Genomic DNA, 20,210 nt, shown 5'->3' with positions numbered 1-20,210 from the left:
AGAATAAAATGTTTAAATATTTTTATTAATTATTAATCATTAAAAATTAGAATTCTTGTTTAAAAACTTCATTAGTTATTGGCAAGGTTTATAGAAAAAACATCAATTGAGGTATAATTAAATTTGTCTAGGTGTTTTAAAATTTAACTGGTAACTCATATATGAACTAAAACTTTCTTGTATATACTTATTTTAATTACAAATTTTAGATAAGTCTTACATAAAATGTCCTCTTATTAACATTCAAACTCATAGTACGTAATGCCCACAATACATTTTTTATGTTTGATAGTATTTTATATATCTTGTACATATTTACTTTTAAAACAAGTTGAACTGTACGTTTTATTGCAACATAGTCATTTTACATGCGAATAAAGTAAAACATCGAACATGCTACATATGAGAACTTGGAAAAAATAGTATATAAAAACTGTTAAAAAAATATAGAAACTATTATTAAAATTTTTGCCCATGTTGCTAGCTCAATAACCGACCTTTTTTATATTTATGATAAATTATATATTATCTTATTTTTAGTTTATTTATATCTACTTTAACATAAGTTACAGTTTGCATAAGACTACTGATCATTTTAATTTTTATAGAAAATTTAACTGATTAAAACTGTTATCTAATTAAAAAATTGTAAGCTAAAAAAACTTTTAAAATGATTTTTTTATTAAAAGTCGTTATTTATTTTAAACAAAAAGTACACAGTATTTAATTTTCTCAAAATAGTACACAAAATTGGGCTACTATTGGGTTTTGTATAATATTTCTTGAAATTTTTTATATTTAATAAATTTTATAAAGAGCGTGCATCCGGTTGAAAAGGAATTTGAAGCTAAAATAATGCTATTTCTTAGCAGTTTACACCTTGAATCAGAGGAGCTTTTTCTCCAGAGTTTACAGCAATAACTTCATCTAAATTTCTATTGTTGAAGCTAACTGAAGTTGAATAAGCTGAAGTTCGACCTGAAAAAGACACACATAAGATTTTGATAAAAAACACTTTATATTTCATATACTTATCAATGACTACATAAGCTTCAATACTTAATAGTTCATTATACGGTCAATTTTGAGAAGTCTTAGTATATGTGACTTGATACACTTTACATAATAAAGATTAACAAAAAATAGAGAAGTTTTTTAAATTCACTAATAACATTGCTTTAGGTTTTTTTTATTACCAAAATTTAATTTTTGTACAAAAGCATACATATATACTTACAGTACTTGATATTTTTTAGTAATAAAATCTTTAGATTTATTCAATTAAATATTCTATATTAGGGAAATTTGTTAGAATCTACAAATGTTAAGGTATAAATAAATAAATGTAAAGGTATTATGTATTTATTTAAAACTTGTTGTAATTAAAACGATTGTTCTTTATATTAACGACGGCTGTTTTCCTTAATTTTACCTAAGAATAATAAGTGTAGAATAAAAAATCAAATATAAGGTTAAATCATAGTGTGGAATGAGTGTGGAAAAACTATCAAGTAATACTTTACAGTAACTCTTTGATAATTTAAGGTTCTTAAATTGTTATATTCATACACTTATTAAAAACTTTCAAATACATAATTTGTGTTCTTAGTCAGCTTTAGAATGTCATAATTTAAAATTAGTCAAATCAACGAATTAAAAAAAAAACACCTAAATATGAGTATTTGAAACACACTTTACTAACTTAAAAAACAAATGATTTGGTCTGTATCAGGTCCTAAAATCACATTTATAATAACCTACTTGGCAGAATTTAAAAAGTATTCGCTTCCCTTACATGTTAATTTATTTTCACCATCTTACTAATTATTTCCCCCTTTTAACTAAAACTGCCTACACGGGATATATCGCTCACATCAGAAAACCATTGTTTATACTGTGTTTAAACAAAGAAAAACAAATTATAGTCCGGAAAAAAGGTTGTATTTAGTTACATAGACTGATTTTGAAACAGTACTTAGTAAAAACTATGTAGTAGTTCTTAATTACTATTTTGATCTTTTTTTTTAGTTGGTCAATTAATAAACAAGTGTGTATTGATTAAATAGTTTTTCCACACTTAAAACTTTTATCTCACATATTTGTATCAACAAAATATAAACAGGTGGCAATTTTGGAGTATAAGTGGAACACCTTAAGACATTTTACATCAGCTTCTTTCGAGTTACATTATTTTTGGATTCTGCCTAATTTGTTGGTAAATAAGTTTAGAGCCAAATTAAACTTTTGAAGTTCAAAAATGAGAAACTATCTATTGTTTTTTTTGAGTTAGCTTAAAAGCTTTAGTTTTAAATTAAGTAATATTTTTCTAATGACTAGAGATATAAAAGATGATACATAATTATTAAACGAAAGTTGGTACCTAAACTATACAGAAATTTGAAAACTTGGTTTATCCCATATAACTGTTCAAAATATAGTTTTAATTGTTTGCTAATAAAAGATCCTAGTAAAGTAACTTCACTGGAATATAAATAAAAACAAATTATACAGTAATCTTCCTTTATTCTACCAACATATGTTTCTGTGTGTCAACGAATCAACACACTTCAACTGGGTTCTGTAAAAAAATAATTACTGTAATGAGAGAATAGAAGCATAGAATAAAGTAGGTGTATATATGTTTTCATTAAAATAAGATATATTCTACAGATAATAGTTATTAATAGGTGAAATACTTAACATTAAATCCGACTGTTATAAAATTATATGATATTTGTAATTATTAAGTCCAAAATAAATAAGTAAGCTAAATTACACAACAAAATATAATATAAACAAACAACTTACGTTAATAGGAAAGATAACTAAATCAAAATTCACGGTTGTTAACTAACGAAAAAAATACATTTTTACAACCAATAATTACGTCACAATGTAAATGAGGCCACCTAAACTATTCAATTTGTACTGCAAGAATATTAATTTTGTTTTTATGTAATCCATTCTGAACAAAAATAAAACATTAACCATCAGTTAGTAAATCAATAAAATTCAATAAAACTTAACGGCGCTGAAGGCAATAAAAGTCACAGAAACTCGGTGTAACATGTATATTATATATTGAATGTTAGTAATGATTGAATCAAAGTTATATAGAATTAGGAAGCAGATTTAGTTCAAATGTAAAAATCAAAGAGTGAAAAAATTAAACTTTAAGGAAAAAAATTAAACTTTAAGGAAAAACAAAGCACAAAAAAAATAATTATTACTAGGCTTACAATGTACTGACCGATAATTAATTTACAGCGACATACATAAAATCATAGTGGCCTGAATTAAATATATATTGTATTTTATAATTAATAAAATAATTAATTGGTAAAGTAGGAGTCGGCTGTTTAATTTAAATATCCCTTACAGATATTTTATATATTTAATAAGTAAATTGTGTTATATGTGAAAGTTAAAATGTAAAACAACAAGGTAGTCATATGCTAAGTATAAACCTGCAGTAAAAAACCTACTAGCTCTCTTGGGCGTAGTAGGTGAAAAAGCACGGTTTATCTGTGATTTGAATACAGGCTTCCAATTAAACTTGGAACTTAACATATAAAGGTGTGAAGAATTATAGTCGGAGGGTAAAGTGAATATATGAAATTTCAGAGAATAGAAAGTGACTTGTGTGAAATAGATATAAATAATAAATGAATAAAACTATATGTTACTTAGGTTATATAATTATATTAATATAAGTTAAGTGAATGTGTGTGTGTATGTGGAAGGTGAATGAAAAGTATGAAAGGTGAGAAGGCGCCAAGGTGTTATTTGAAGAAGAACCGTCGGTTGTGTACACAGTTGTTTGAAATATCACGTCTTTTATTTAGTAATTGTTTACTATCTTCTGCTAAAATTGCCATTCGTTCAAGGTTGCATATTTGGCAGATCTTGCTCGCGCTACTGATGTTATTGTTGGCGTGGTGGAGGATGCTCCATTCCATTTCTGGTTTGGTTCCATACCTATCAAAATACTGCCAAACGAAATCTGACAATCTTGTACTATTCTTTTTATTTACATGCTTAAAAGTATACTTGTGCCCGGTGTACCTATCTTTAAAGTGACCTCCTGTCGAACCAATATACACCTTATCCTTAATATTATCATTAACATTATTATTGTTTATGTTTTTATCTTCACTAAGTTTACATTTAACACGCACCTTATACACAACATTTTTAATTAAGCAGTTACCATGTAACGGACAGTTTATTTTATTCGACTTACGACAGTTACAATTTTTACCTACATTGTTCTTGAATTTAAAACCACATTTAACTACTTCATCGTTATAAGTATTACAGATATTGGTATTTTTCTGGTTACTACCAGTAGTAACCAGAAAAATACCAATATCTGTAATACTTATAACGATGAAGTAGTTAAATGTGGTTTTAAATTCAAGAACAATGTAGGTAAAAATTGTAACTGTCGTAAGTCGAATAAAATAAACTGTCCGTTACATGGTAACTGCTTAATTAAAAATGTTGTGTATAAGGTGCGTGTTAAATGTAAACTTAGTGAAGATAAAAACATAAACAATAATAATGTTAATGATAATATTAAGGATAAGGTGTATATTGGTTCGACAGGAGGTCACTTTAAAGATAGGTACACCGGGCACAAGTATACTTTTAAGCATGTAAATAAAAAGAATAGTACAAGATTGTCAGATTTCGTTTGGCAGTATTTTGATAGGTATGGAACCAAACCAGAAATGGAATGGAGCATCCTCCACCACGCCAACAATAACATCAGTAGCGCGAGCAAGATCTGCCAAATATGCAACCTTGAACGAATGGCAATTTTAGCAGAAGATAGTAAACAATTACTAAATAAAAGACGTGATATTTCAAACAACTGTGTACACAACCGACGGTTCTTCTTCAAATAACACCTTGGCGCCTTCTCACCTTTCATACTTTTCATTCACCTTCCACATACACACACACATTCACTTAACTTATATTAATATAATTATATAACCTAAGTAACATATAGTTTTATTCATTTATTATTTATATCTATTTCACACAAGTCACTTTCTATTCTCTGAAATTTCATATATTCACTTTACCCTCCGACTATAATTCTTCACACCTTTATATGTTAAGTTCCAAGTTTAATTGGAAGCCTGTATTCAAATCACAGATAAACCGTGCTTTTTCACCTACTACGCCCAAGAGAGCTAGTAGGTTTTTTACTGCAGGTTTATACTTAGCATATGACTACCTTGTTGTTTTACATTTTAACTTTCACATATAACACAATTTACTTATTAAATATATAAAATATCTGTAAGGGATATTTAAATTAAACAGCCGACTCCTACTTTACCAATTAATTATTTTATTAATTATAAAATACAATATATATTTAATTCAGGCCACTATGATTTTATGTATGTCGCTGTAAATTAATTATCGGTCAGTACATTGTAAGCCTAGTAATAATTATTTTTTTTGTGCTTTGTTTTTCCTTAAAGTTTAATTTTTTTCCTTAAAGTTTAATTTTTTCACTCTTTGATTTTTACATTTGAACTAAATCTGCTTCCTAATTCTATATAACTTTGATTCAATCATTACTAACATTCAATATATAATATACATGTTACACCGAGTTTCTGTGACTTTTATTGCCTTCAGCGCCGTTAAGTTTTATTGAATTTTATTGATTTACTAACTGATGGTTAATGTTTTATTTTTGTTCAGAATGGATTACATAAAAACAAAATTAATATTCTTGCAGTACAAATTGAATAGTTTAGGTGGCCTCATTTACATTGTGACGTAATTATTGGTTGTAAAAATGTATTTTTTTCGTTAGTTAACAACCGTGAATTTTGATTTAGTTATCTTTCCTATTAACGTAAGTTGTTTGTTTATATTATATTTTGTTGTGTAATTTAGCTTACTTATTTATTTTGGACTTAATAATTACAAATATCATATAATTTTATAACAGTCGGATTTAATGTTAAGTATTTCACCTATTAATAACTATTATCTGTAGAATATATCTTATTTTAATGAAAACATATATACACCTACTTTATTCTATGCTTCTATTCTCTCATTACAGTAATTATTTTTTTACAGAACCCAGTTGAAGTGTGTTGATTCGTTGACACACAGAAACATATGTTGGTAGAATAAAGGAAGATTACTGTATAATTTGTTTTTATTTATCCCATATATCAATTATTGTGCTTAGAATAGTCTTTTTTTATAATAATACGAATTCAAGGTACTTTACATATTTTCAAGGATCTTTCTGCATGTAAATTTATCAACAAAATTCAATTTTGAGATTGTACGCTTTAGTTTATACTTGAGAAGCTACTAGACTAGTAATGAATTTTTTTGATAAGTATTATAATCTGAAAATCAATAGCAATCAGATATAACTTTTTTACAGTTAAACTAATTTAATATAATTTTAAAGAATGAAAAAGTACTACATACCTTAACTAAGCTCATTACAGTGACTGATTGCAAAGTTATGCAAGTCAAAATTACTCATCAATTAAAGTTTATGAATGAAATTTTTGTAAACTAAGTCGATCATAGCATGAATAATTGATTTTTTGTACGTAATCCAAATAAATTATTTGCACTATGTTAAAAAGTTTAAAATATTTAACCTCTAAATACAACTTTACATAACTTACAATTTTTTAAGTATAACTTAAATTGTTTAGCTATTAGAACTTATACTTTACACACTATTCAAAACATAAATTGAAATGATTTATACATGATATACTTTGTAATTTTGATTTGTGTTAGAAACTTTCAATAGCAATTTTTTTAAGTTAAAACATGTTAATTTTCTCCTACATTGATAAAACTACAAATAAAAAACTTAATTTACACGAAGTTTTACTACTGTTTTGCGTTTTACCAACTATACTAAAACAATAATTAATGCTATACAACATTAAACTTATTATGAGGAACAATAATAACACCAAAATAAGAAAGTTCAGAACAATTTATATTTATTTAAACTTGATTCTTACTAATGATAACTACTTAATGAACACTTAATGTTTTATTATTAGTTAAACAGGGTTGCCAAATGTTTTTGACAAATTTTCTCCAGGTAATTAAAAGTACACATTTTTTGGGTCTATTTTTAGTTTAAAGTAAAGCTTAAGGAAAGAAACTGTGTTAATTGTATAAAAACATTGAAAAGATACTGTGAAGCAACTTTAGTGTGTTTTTTAATTAAAAAATAGTTTGATGAAGACAAAATTTTTTTATCTATATGACAGACTTTTTGTGTCAAATCGAAATTTACTACTGAACATGTTAAAAATTCCAGGTTTTTTTTTCAAAATTTCTCAAATTCCAGGTTTTTTGGCAACCCTGGTTAAATCAAATTAAGAGTTAAAACAAACTCAAAACTGAAGCGCATGCTTTAATATTTTTAGTTGAACAAAACTAAAATGTTAATTAAATTAAGTCATACACCATGCTTGATTATTCTAAATATGATAAGTTTGAATATTTACTAAGAGCCTTCTATTCCTAATTAATTCTTTTATATTAAGGTATCTAAAGTATGTTTAAATTACAGCAAACTGTCTTACAAACGCGTGTTTTATAAAGAATTGTATAATGAAGAAAAGCTTTTTTTTCCTTAATATTTTTTCTATTGACAGGAAAAAATCTTCTTAAGCTAATGTTACCAATTACTTGAATTTTTATATATAATTCAAGTCTTCAGGGTTGCAAAAAAAATACTCAGCACTGTTTATAATTGTTTATCAATTGTAAGTTTTGACTTAATATGTCAATATCTATAAATTTATAATAATCAAATGGGTTAAAAACGGTAACTATAATGCGGTAAATCTGCAAATGTTTATCTTGCTAAACGTTTGAAACTTTTGAATATGTAAAAGCTTAAACTAATAGAATAAACTTTTTGCAATAAGTAACTTATTTTGACGACAAAGATTATAAACCCATAAATCAAAAATCTCTTGGGTAACTACAATTTTACAGGTTAATTCACTTTGTTTGACTAACACGTTTCTTTTCAAAATTGGGTTTAACAGTTTTATATTTTGAGTTTTCATTAAAATTTATATACAGTCGATAGAATGACAAAAAAAAAGTAATTGTTACAGAACAACTTTTGCACTTTAAATATAACTAATTGTTAGTCTTTATACACATAATTTTGTAATTTAGATGTGAGAAAAGCTACAGTAACACATAACAGTTATATTTACGATTATAAACATTTTTAATAAAAATAAACACTTAAAAAATTGTGCAAAATGTGTACTATGTACATGGGTGATAATTTGTTGGTTGGTAAATATATTACACAATAGCATCATAAAGTTTTTATAGGTTTCTATCATAATCATACACTTAATTACACAAAATACTTATCAAAATTAATAATATGCAGTTAAAATTTTATAATATCTATAGTATACTTATTTTAACGACGCCAACAGTTAACTTACATATTATTGTTATTAACCACTATTTATTACCATCAATAATAAATACTGAACTTCACCACATGATCAACAACATCGGCATCCGAGACAACCTACGACCGGTTTCGTCCTTATTCGGATTCCTACCTGATGAGTCCTAACAAGGACGAAACCGGTCGTAGGTTGTCTCGGATGCCAATGTTGTTGATCATGTGGTGAAGTTCTATACATATTATTTTTATGTAAGAGCTTAATTTTATTAATACAAAAAAATAAAGTCTTGTATTATTAAGCAAAATCGTTTAAAAGCTAAAACTGTACTTAAAAACTTGCATTACATTTCTAAAACTTTTGAAGTTTTAAAAAATATATATTTTGCAATAACTTTTAATAACTACAAACTATAAAAATGTAGAACTAATTGTAAGCATTATTATTAGATTTTACTTAATGTGTATACTTTTTTTATGTTTTTATAAAGTTAAGCAAATATATACTATAAGCTCTACAATACAAATTAACTATTACAAGTTATATGAGTTATAATGGCGATTATAGCATGGTTCAGTTATTAATTATAAGTATTTTACTATTATACGTTATAATTAAGAAATTAGTTATAACCTAATTATTATAACATATATTTCTGTTTCAAGGACATATTTTAACCAACTTCTCATGTAACAACCTATTTTCAATGACTTCGAAACACTACTTTTTCAGAAAAGCACTAAGGAGCTCTTTCAGCGAAAAATTTTTGCTGAAAGAGTAAAAAGTATAAGTATTTTACTATTAGAGTCGAATAATTAAGCTATAGATCCTTTTTGTATGTTATCTACAACATAGAATTAATTATCACATTAAACACATACTCTTAAGTCGAAACAAACATTTTGAACATTTTTTAAATTTAATGTTATAAATTTTACAAAATTTTTAAGGATTTCAACCGTATTGGGCAAAGAAAAGTTATAAGTCAAACAAAAGTGATTATACCAAGTTACATTTATAAAGTTGTCTTGAAATTTTATTGAACAACATATAGAATTTAAACAAAACTGATTGATTAAAATGTTTGCATTTTAAAAAGTCTTGTGGTTTTGAGCATATGAAACTAGCCTCATTACTAAAAACATGTAACTGTTATAGAACAATTTTAAACACTTTAAAACAACTAATCGTTTGTTTTTATACACATTTTGTAATTTTGATATGAGAAGTTTGCTATAAAAAATTACAGCGACATAGTGTTGTATTCTTAATAAGCTATATTAAGACAGTTTGCGGTTTTCAAACGAATAATTATGTTTGAGTAAACTAAACTACGTCCATAGTTAAAAATAATAAAAGTATCTAAATTAGTAAGCTATTTTGAATTCGTTTATTAAAGCACTTGTTTATTATAATTAGTAGAAAATAGTGTTAAAATTTTATAAAAATAATGCTACAGTGAAATGCAAAATAAAATAGAAAAATTTTGATTACAACATTTTAATATCAGAAAATAAATTGATTGAGTGAAAGCAGAACATATGTTACTGATAAAATAATTTTAGTACTATTTTAACTAAAGTAAATATTTTTAAAGTACGAAGCTATCTTGAACTTTTGAAAACTAGTAAATAAAATTGTGAGGCTGATTTTAAAAATCCATTACACATGAACTTGGCAGAATATATATTTTTAAAAGTTAATTTTGTTTTAAAACACAGCCATTTTACTGTACTACCACTGTCAAATTTATTAGATTAACGTTGCTTAAAATAGCTAAAAATAATTACACATAAAAATGTAGTTATGTGTTTTTGGTGAATTCAACTATTAGTTAATATATCCTGCAAAAGTATCATGAAAAAAAACAGAACACGCTTGATAAAAAATGGTGAAATTTACACAACAAACAGTGTTCTCAAGAATTTACTTACGAATATTTTTGTTGTGTAACTGTTGAAGTACTTCTAAACTTTCAGTTCTGTGCTGATTGAGGCATATTAAAATAATTTTGATGTAAATTTTAACGTAAAACAATCTACTGCAACATTGATTTGAAACAACAACTAATTAACTTATATCAAGTATTAAATAAAAACTATTGTTCAAAGTATAAGCCAAATTATTTTCACTTTTTTAATTTTAACATTGATTAATTTAACTTGGTTAGCTATCTATCAAACAGAATATTCTAATATACACTACTTTACAATTAAGTACTAAAAATTGATTAAATTTAAGCAAAGTAATTTTACATGCATTAATGATATTTAAGTAAATAAAAAGATCGTAAAGTTAGAACTATAGCTATTGAAAAATAAAATTTTACTTACCAATAGCTTTAATTTTAGTTTCATCTAAAACGCAAGCATCTCCGGAAATCTTTGTACTCATTTTCTTTGCTTTGGCATTTGGCACTGGTATTTAAAATTGGTTAAAAGAGTTAAAAGACTGACAAAACTATGAACTTTATTAATGATCAAATCTATTATAAGAATACTTAAAAACTATTACTTAAAAGAGCATCATTAATAATGTGCGAGCTTTCTTTAATATTTTTATGAAATTACATATGTTAAAACACGTACTACTGTTATAAAAAAATGTTACTTAATTCCTACTAGTTTAAATAGTTTAGATATTTATATTTTTAAAATGTTAATACGATATAGATATTAAATACATCATGCTTTTCCAAAAAAAAACACATTTTGGACATACTTTATATATAAAAGTCGACAAATCAAAACCTCATTTTTAAGTAAAGCCTAATGAGATAAACTTTTACAATAGTGATACTAATTTTACATAACTTACTGTCTTTTAAAAATATTAATATAATATATATAATGACCTACATACTCATAAAACAAAATAAAAAATAACAAAACTTTTGATTAAGAACTTCAACTGTTATAAAATAATAGACTAGTAATATTTCTCCTCTAGTAGTTGAGATCTTTTCATTTGATTTATAAAAATCAAAACATATAATAGGCTAAATATAGAAAACACTAATAAAGCAGTGTTTTCAGCTTATGGTATATGTGTTTGATAGTAAAATATATAACCTCATTTTAATTAAAAGTGTTATGATACTTATTGGTACTGTTGATTAATTTTAATCTATATAAAAAAAATAGTTGTACAATGATAAGTTTTTTTGGATAAATTAAGTATAAACAAAAATTAGCTACCACAACAAAAGGTACAATAGGTTAGTTTGATGTAGTAATAAAAATAAAAATGTTGTAGATTTGTTACTTAAAAAATAAAACATTTGACTGACTTAAACCAAATCCTTGCAAAAACAACAAAATAGCTTCAGCCACATTGCAGGGTTCTTCTTCCAACAATAGGCCTCCTCCTTCAGCCATCTATAAATTAATTATTCAAAACTCGTCAACATATTTTTTGAAAATTAAAGTATGGAGCAATTTTATTTACAGTAGTTTTAAGAGTAAATCTACTGTCGATTGACAAATTATAATACATTTACAAAATGTTAGATATAATATAGGGGTAGGGAGTACAGCATATTTTTTACTTACTATAAAATTCATATGAATACATATGATTCGGATGTGTTTTTATTAAATTAAGAATTGTAAAAAAAAGTATGTTACCCAAAAAAACTAATTTCAACCCCAAAAATCACATATATTTCGATTTTTGACTTAAACAGTAATATAATCACTTATACATGTCGTAGACTTATAATCTATATCTTAAATGAAAGCTTATAATTATAGGCATACATTTAAAAACATTTTTACTGCTTTTGGTGTATTATGCCGTCATTATTACACAAAGTATGCAAATTTTGTCTGTAAAATTGTACTATTTTCAATATAAAAGGCAATTCTTCTGTTGTGTTTACATTTTTTATTTTTAATGTAAAATGTGTGGAGTCAGCTAGCCAGAAAGATATTACTGATGTAATGTAATTTCAATTGCATTGTAATGAACTGCTGCAATTACTTTCATTATTCATTGTTGAACTCTGTTGAACTAAAGAGAATTTTTAGAGCTTGTTGCAGTTATGAGAAATAAGGCTTATAATTAATAATGCAACATTTCATTAAAAACATAACAAAATACATTTATATGTGTGCAGTTAGTATGTTTTGTGTTGCTAATAGAAGAAACTCATGAACTTATTTGTATTTGCTTGTTTTAGGTTTTGTTTAAATATAGAGTTAATATTTTGAATTGCATGTTAATTGCTTTGAACTATTTGAGTTACATTTAAAAATTTAATAGTTTATTGCTCACTGAAAGTTTTCATTTAGTTTTTCGTTAATTTCAGCAAGGTATAAACAAATCTTTATAACATATAAAACCTGATACTTTGCTAAAAGCTGTTATAAACACATAGTAGAATTACATTTTATTTGGTATTTAGTTGATATTAACTACTATTTATATTTTGGATAAGAAATGACTGTACATTACTTAGATCTGATTCTTTTCAAACTAAACATGAAACATTTTTGCTAAAGTTATAAAATCTTTAAATGAGATGGAGCAAAGGTGGGTAGCAAAACAAAAAGTTTTAAAGCTTAAACAGATAAAAGAAAAAACTGAAAAGAGGAAGAAAAGGGATCAATGTCTGCAGAAGCGTCTCAAACTGTGTAAAAGCTGGGGTAGGCCTGTAGTGAGCGTGGAAGAGCTGCGTACTCATTTAATATCCCATCCTGATCAAAATGAATTTATTGTTTGTACTGAGTTAATTTACTTTATAGAGTCAAACAAATTTGAAGCATTATACAAAACAATCCAGAACTTTTCAAAATAAATGGTAATACCCACGAAGAAAGACTCCTACATATATGTGCTCTTGTTGCAGAAGATGATGAGTGCTCTCAGTCTCTTTGTTTATTACCAACAAACGCTGATGCAGCATTAATTGTAAGGGCTTCTTCCCCCAATATACCGAAAGAAAAAAACGAAGATATTTTGGCAGGACATTATTATGCCACATTAATTAGTGAAGGATCATCAGACACATGGTATATTGCTACTTGTGAAGGTAAAAATGATGATGGGACTTACAAGATGGACCACCTCATGAGAGTTCAAGATGGAAATAATTTGAAGTGAAAACACCCATCTAAACGTGATTGGCTGAACAAGCATATATATTCTATTCTTGATTGTAAAATTGAAGGGGAATGGAATGTTTCTAATGAAAGATCTTTTACTTTTTCACTGAGAAACCATATCCAAATATATACTTTAGTAGAACAGATGTCTTTTACAGAAAGCTAAATGATAGTTTTTTTATATCTTTAAGAGCATTATGTTTACCTAATTATTTCAAACAGATAGTCCATCAGATTTCATCAATCATGTGACAGCTTTTTTATACTAAAATTTTCACAAGTATCAGTCATTTCGCAATAATGCTAAGCAGTGGCGTCGCGTGGTATTTTTTTTAGTCGGTGCTGACAATTTAAAAAAATCCTCAAACTTAAAACTTTTATTTTAAACTAGTTCAGGACTTTTCAAATACAACTACATTAAATATACTCTGATCCTGCTGTAGTTGTCCCTACTCGACTTGCCTCTTTTCGAATAGCCTCTGCTTTAGTTTCCCCTGCTCAAGTTTTCCCTCCTCGAGTTTATTCTGCTTTAATTTCCCCTCCTCGAGGTTATTCTGGTCGAGTTGTCTTCCTCGAGTTTCTTCTGCTCGAGTTCAACTTGTCTTATCGTTGTTGCGTCGTAGTTAAAAACGATCATGATTTAATTCACATGGTGCTGAAAGTTCATGCAGCTCCAGAATTCAGCTTTTCAACATTTTTTTGTATTGAAAACTTGTAAACGTTTAAGATGCAGCTGACACAGATTGGGCTTGCAGCTCTAATTTTACGAACATTTTGAACATAAAATAAAAAAATTGAAAAAAATAATTTAGCAGGGAAAGCAACGGTCATGTACACATTTGGCTGTATCTTTTGTACAACTTCATAACAACATAACTTTCTTGTTTTTTATCCTACCATAAATATTTTTTACATAATTTTAAAGCTTGATTTCTAAGCATTAACCTTAAGTTATTTTTATGTATTTTGGGGCTGTACAGTTGACTCAGGGCTCCATTTAAAGCAGCGTGTTTAAAAGCTTAAACTATAAAACTTAAACTTTTTTTACGCTTTATTTTTCATTTTTTAGGTGGAGCAGCAGTTCCAGCGTTCCACCCCACGCGACGCCCCAGATATTAAATGTAAATACTAAATGATACAGTACATTCAATAAAAAACATCGGCGAAAGTCAGCAGAGCAGAAGCCTGGACTTTCGTTTTCCGTGAGACAAGCTCAAGTTTAACAAAAAGGTTGATCATGCCAATTCGATCATCAGACCACAAGTTTCGGTAGACTGAGACTTAGTATGACTCATCGGTCAGTCACAACCGAAAAACTTACAGTAGTCAATCTACAAAGGGTTTATGATGCTTTCACATGAAGCAACCATTTGCTGGCAATGATCAGCGACGTCAACATTGTCGTTTGCCGTGCAACGTTTAACATTGTCCACTAGGCAAGACATCTGGTACGCTCGTTTTAGTACAATCAACAAAAACATCGGCGAAAGTCAGCAGAGCAGAAGCCTGGAATTTCGTTTGCTGTGAGAAAGCTCAAGTTTAGCAAAAGGGTTGATTATGTCTCAGTCTACCGAAATTTGTAGTCTGATGATCGAATTGGCATAATCAACCCTTTTGATACAGTACAATGTTCGTTTTATTTTGCAATGTTCTTTATTTCATTAACTTAATGTTCAATGCCTACAACATTATCTTGCCTATAATAAATCACTTTTTAATACTTCGTTAATTTGTTGTAATGCTTATTGAATAATTATTTAAGGTTTTTCTAAAGCTATATGAACTATGACATCAAATATCCCGCTAATATACATACCACATCACCTAAATTTTTAACGGTAAGTAAGTATACCTAAAAAGTTTTGTTTTACAATAAAAACTTTTTATTAGAATCACTAACAAGCTAAGCTTTTTAATTTTCCAAAAAGCATCAATTTACAGACAAAATTTGCATATTTAGGGTGATTATGACGTCATAACACATCAATAGCAGTTGAAATAATTTTAAAACTATATCAGTAAGTATAAGCTTTCATTTAAGATATAAATTATAAGTCTAGTACATGTATAAGTTATTTTATTACTGTTTAAGTCACAAATTCGAAAATATGTAATTTTTGAGGTTGAAATTAGTTTTTTGGGCAACATACTTTTTTTTGCAAATATTTTTTTAGATTCTTCTTAATGAAGCAAAAAACACATTCAGATCATATGTACTTATAAGTCCAGCAAACATCACCCAAGTACTCCCTACCCCTATAAAATAAAAGAAACAGCTAAGAAAAGTAAAAAAACAATTGTAATCAATTTTTCAGAATCTTTTTACAAAACTGAATATATCTCAAAATTTAGTTAAAATACTAATGCTTAAAACATAATTTTATAGTGTACATTTTGAGCTTTAAATAACAGCCAAATTTATTTTTTGTTGACAACTTATTATGACAATTACTATAATACTGGCCTGGTTCAACAAAAAAAAAATTAAATGATTTACCTTAGAAAACTATATTTTTAAATAGATATCTAGTATGCTTTTTTTTTAGTAACTCTAATCTAAAAATCAATTCCATCAACTTACTTACTTTGTTGGAACATTCTAATAATAAAATTGTAAATATAGAAAAAAACCTTCAAAAAATGAGTTTTTTCCGGATTCAACCTAGAGTTGGTTTCTACAACATCGTCAAGAAATGGGGAATAGTCACCAACCATCACAAGTGACTCGCACTTTAATGTACACTCATTCATGTGGCGAGGGTCATATGGACGAGATATTGTTATTTCGCTTCTCCTGTATAATACAGAAATTTGTGATTAAATTTTTTTTTAATTAGTCTTTTTTTTGTAATAGCTAAGCAACAAGTTGTTTTTACCGTTTTTTAAATTCTAAGTAATTTTTAAGATATAATCGATCAAAATTGGAGTGATCAATAAGATCCTTATGGAAGGCGCAAATTAAAAAGGCGAAAATAAACTATTTCATTAAAAATCTACCATTCTTTTACTATTATTTAACAATAATTTTAAAATCTACCAGTACAATATTTATTAAACAATGAAAAACTTGTAGGAAACGCATCTTTTAATTTCTACCTTTTTTTTCTAACATACACAACATATGTTTAACCTGTTATATATTTTTTTAATATATCTACAAGTTGTTAACAATATTGATTAGAACACTTTGAATATTTGAAGTAAATTGCTTTCAAATGTAGAAGATCAATTTCAATAAACCTTTCTTAATTCAATTCAGCTGTGAATTTTTATTTTTCATAAGTTTGTATCGAAATCTTTTTTTAAAACTAATTATTTTTCAAAAGTTAATTTATTTAATTCAGTTATGTAGAAACTATTGCTTAGTATATACAAAGCTTAGCAACATAAGTCAACGTTAGTTTATGTAAAAAATGTTATACCCCTTATGACTTAAATTCATAAAAACAGGTCACTTGCACTCAACTTGACTTATTGTAATAACATTTCGTTTGAATTAGTTTATTTTTTCTTTAAATACCTAACTATTTAAACTAGTTATGATGAGTCGATATTTTTTGACAATACTTATATGTAATTGTAGTAAGCTCAAAACAACATGAACAAGAATTATTAAATAAAATTACAATAATGATACAAACCTTTCATATTCAGCAAACAGCATTTGTATATTGTTCATATTCATAACATTTACCATGTGTTGACGTTGGGCATCATATAAAATAGGACGTCTTTCTTGCTCTATCTAGAAGTTTTTAATTGAAGATTTTTCAGAATAGATTTATGTTATTGGTAAGCAATTAAAACTTATAGCTCAATATTATGTAACACACAAAATAGAACGTGTAATGTTTATAAACAAAAAAAAATGAATAGATTTTATATTCGATTACAACATATTTTTATCGTAAACATTACCACATTACACTTCTTTATATATATTTAGATTTATTTAATATAAACAATCATATTAAACTTACTGGAGAAAATAAATAATTCATGAGTTTATCAGCTGGTGCAGTATTGATGTTCATTAGCTGTAAAAATATTAGCAGTTTTAACTTGACCATATGGAATTATCAAAATAATTTAAAGGCATAACATTAGTAGTCTACTACAGGTTAAAAAAGTTTATTTAGAAGTATTTAAACATAAGAATTTTAGTTATAAAACATATATCTAAAAATTTTTAACAGCGATCAATGTAGCACAAAAAAATTCTTAGTATATAACAAGGTTCAGCTGTCTTTTATAAGTAACAAGCTTTTTTTCTAGAAGAAGTTGCTCGTGAGCTGTACTCAGGGTTGCCACTTGTTTTTTCAAAAAATTTTCCAGGTTTTCCAAATTTCTTCCAGGTTTTTAAAAACTAACATTTTTGGGTCTGTTTTTAGTTTTAAGTTTATTTCATAAAAGAAACTGTGTTAAATAGTACAAAAACATTTAAAAGATGCTATAAAGTTACTTTATATAGTTTTTTAATAAATTTTTAATTTGATGGTGACAAAAAAATCTTATTTATATGATAGATTTTTTGTGTCAAATTCAAATTTTAGTACTGAAAATGTTAAAATTATTAAAAATTCCAGGTTTTCCAGGTTTTTTGATCAAAGTTCCAGGTTTTTCTAGGTTTTTGTCAAAATTTCTCTAATTCCAGGTTTTCCAGGTTATTTTTGCCTAAATTATTGAATTCCAGGTTTTTCCAGGTAAAGTGGCAACCCTGTGTACTAAATAGAAAAAACTCGCGGTCGAAGTTATTTAAAATAGTTTAAGTATCCAACAATAAAAAATTCTAACCAAAATATGCTAAATAAAAGTCAACAAAGCACTAGTAAATATTACTAATTATTTATTTAAGAACCTAATTATAATGTATTAAATACTCAATATTGAACAGAATTTCCAAATTGCTAAAATTTCACTGACTCAAATTTTTTTAGTTTAATTCCGTTTTTAATAGCAGTATGTGCAAGTAAACATATATATTTACCACCTAAACACAACTGTTAAGCACACGTGTTTGACGAGTTTACAAGTCTATATGGGATTACACTTATAATCTGATTGCAATACCTAGTGACTTTCACTTGATTGAGGGCATAGGTAGGAGCTTAAAGTCCACCTTGAGTTTTACAAATTAATTTTATTTTATAGAGTTTTATATGAGCTATCAGACGTTTTTAACCGTTTTAAAAACGCAAAGAAACTTTTGAGATATAAATAAGCGATTAAAGTCGGTGTGCTCAATAGGTCCTTAATGGTTAATCTTTAACAAAAAACGCGAGAGAAGACTATTTTATTAAAAATCTATCTTCCCATTCATTTTTCGACCAATATTCTTCAAATTTCCATAACAAAAATATAGAGATTGAATGCAAATTTTTTTAAATTTTAAATAATAAAAGTTTTATTAAAAAAAAACCACCGTTTTTCTTTTTTTATCTAAAATTTATATTTTTTAATATTTTCAAAATAGCAACATTCAAAGTTTATATACTATAAAGGGAACGTTTCCTGGAAGTTTGAGGTCTCATGAAAGAAAAGATAGGTTTTTAGTTATTTTTAAAATTTCCAAGAAAATTGACCTTAAAAAATTTGTGATCCATACATTTGTATCGGAATTTTTTACAAAAATTACAACATCTTAAAAGATAAATATTACTTTTCAATTTCTATAAAATCTGGCTCGTAATTTGTACTTAAAACGTTCATATAAGAGCCAATGTTATTTTATGTAAATTAAATCTATAATTCTATAAAAATTAATATCCTAAAATTTAATAAGAATTCTATAAAATCTTGTATCCCCTATGCCCTTAACTAAACATGTTACTTAAAAGCCCAAAATAAAATGCTTAAACTTAACTACTACTTAATCTACAAAACAACGAACAAGACGAATAGGGCCTAACATTTAATTTAAATACAGTATAGGAAAAAGAAAAAATAAATAAATGATAGAACTTAATGTGATCACAAAATCTAACACAATTAAAAAAAACTATCACGAGTAACTCTGCTTTTAGTTATTAAATTAAGACTTTTTTTTATACAGAGAAAGTAAATTTTTATTAAAAAATTTAATACACTTTGTAGACTTTAATTTTCATAAAATGGTACTGAATTTCAAATTATATAAATCTACTTGACTAGATCTTTTGAAATTCGCATAAAATTTACATTAATATCTCAAAATATCTGATCAAATTTACTGGTTTTATGTACAAAAAAGTTAGTTCTAATACAAAATTAATCTATTGAACAACTAAATTCTAGTTATTTACTTGTAATAAAATATGCAGGTATAGCTTAAAAACTATCACAGTAACCAAGCTTCGGCCTTTCAGCAGAAATCTACTATTTTGTTACAAAAACATTCTTTATTTATCTAAATTACAAATATGGTTTAATTAAATTGCAAGTAAGCAATAGGTTTTTAAGGGCAAGAAAATTTTCTTTTAGTTTCAAACATCAACGTTACAAGCTTATAATAAAACAGATAATCAAAAAATCTCTTAGTTTTTCTTTGTTTTATTAGTTTAGTAGACAAATAGAATGTCAATAAATATGCTGAATTACTTTTAGTTGAAGTATAATAACTTTGGTTTTAGTAGAAACTTATTTAATTTGAAGCATTTTT

At 26.3% G+C, this 20,210-nt stretch overlaps 1 protein-coding gene across 3 annotated transcripts in view; it reads right to left on the bottom strand.

The window, feature by feature from the left end:
• Positions 1-331: 331 nt before the first annotated feature.
• LOC145830143 (protein NDRG1-like) overlaps positions 332-20,210 on the bottom strand; it is a 28,724-nt gene continuing 8,845 nt past the window's right edge. Inside the window, exons 7-13 of one of the 3 annotated variants that reach the window (XM_082938035.1) lie at positions 17,554-17,610; positions 17,215-17,318; positions 16,205-16,367; positions 11,758-11,845; positions 10,802-10,885; positions 10,403-10,449; positions 332-978 (exon numbers count right to left, since the gene is read on the bottom strand). In XM_082938035.1, the coding sequence (XP_082794161.1) occupies positions 10,436-10,449; positions 10,802-10,885; positions 11,758-11,845; positions 16,205-16,367; positions 17,215-17,318; positions 17,554-17,610 (510 nt within the window). In that variant the 3' untranslated portion in view covers positions 332-978; positions 10,403-10,435. Of the gene's footprint in view, positions 979-10,402; positions 10,455-10,801; positions 10,886-11,757; positions 11,846-16,204; positions 16,368-17,214; positions 17,319-17,553; positions 17,611-20,210 lie in introns of all 3 variants that reach the window. The other 2 variants (XM_082938036.1, XM_082938034.1) reach the window with 2 other exon arrangements.

The sequence above is a fragment of the Thalia democratica genome, chromosome 2, assembly GCF_965202585.1.
Source record: "Thalia democratica chromosome 2, ktThaDemo2.hap1.1, whole genome shotgun sequence".
Classification (NCBI taxonomy): Eukaryota; Metazoa; Chordata; class Thaliacea; order Salpida; family Salpidae; genus Thalia; species Thalia democratica.
This window is presented reverse-complemented; position numbering and strand designations above follow the sequence as displayed.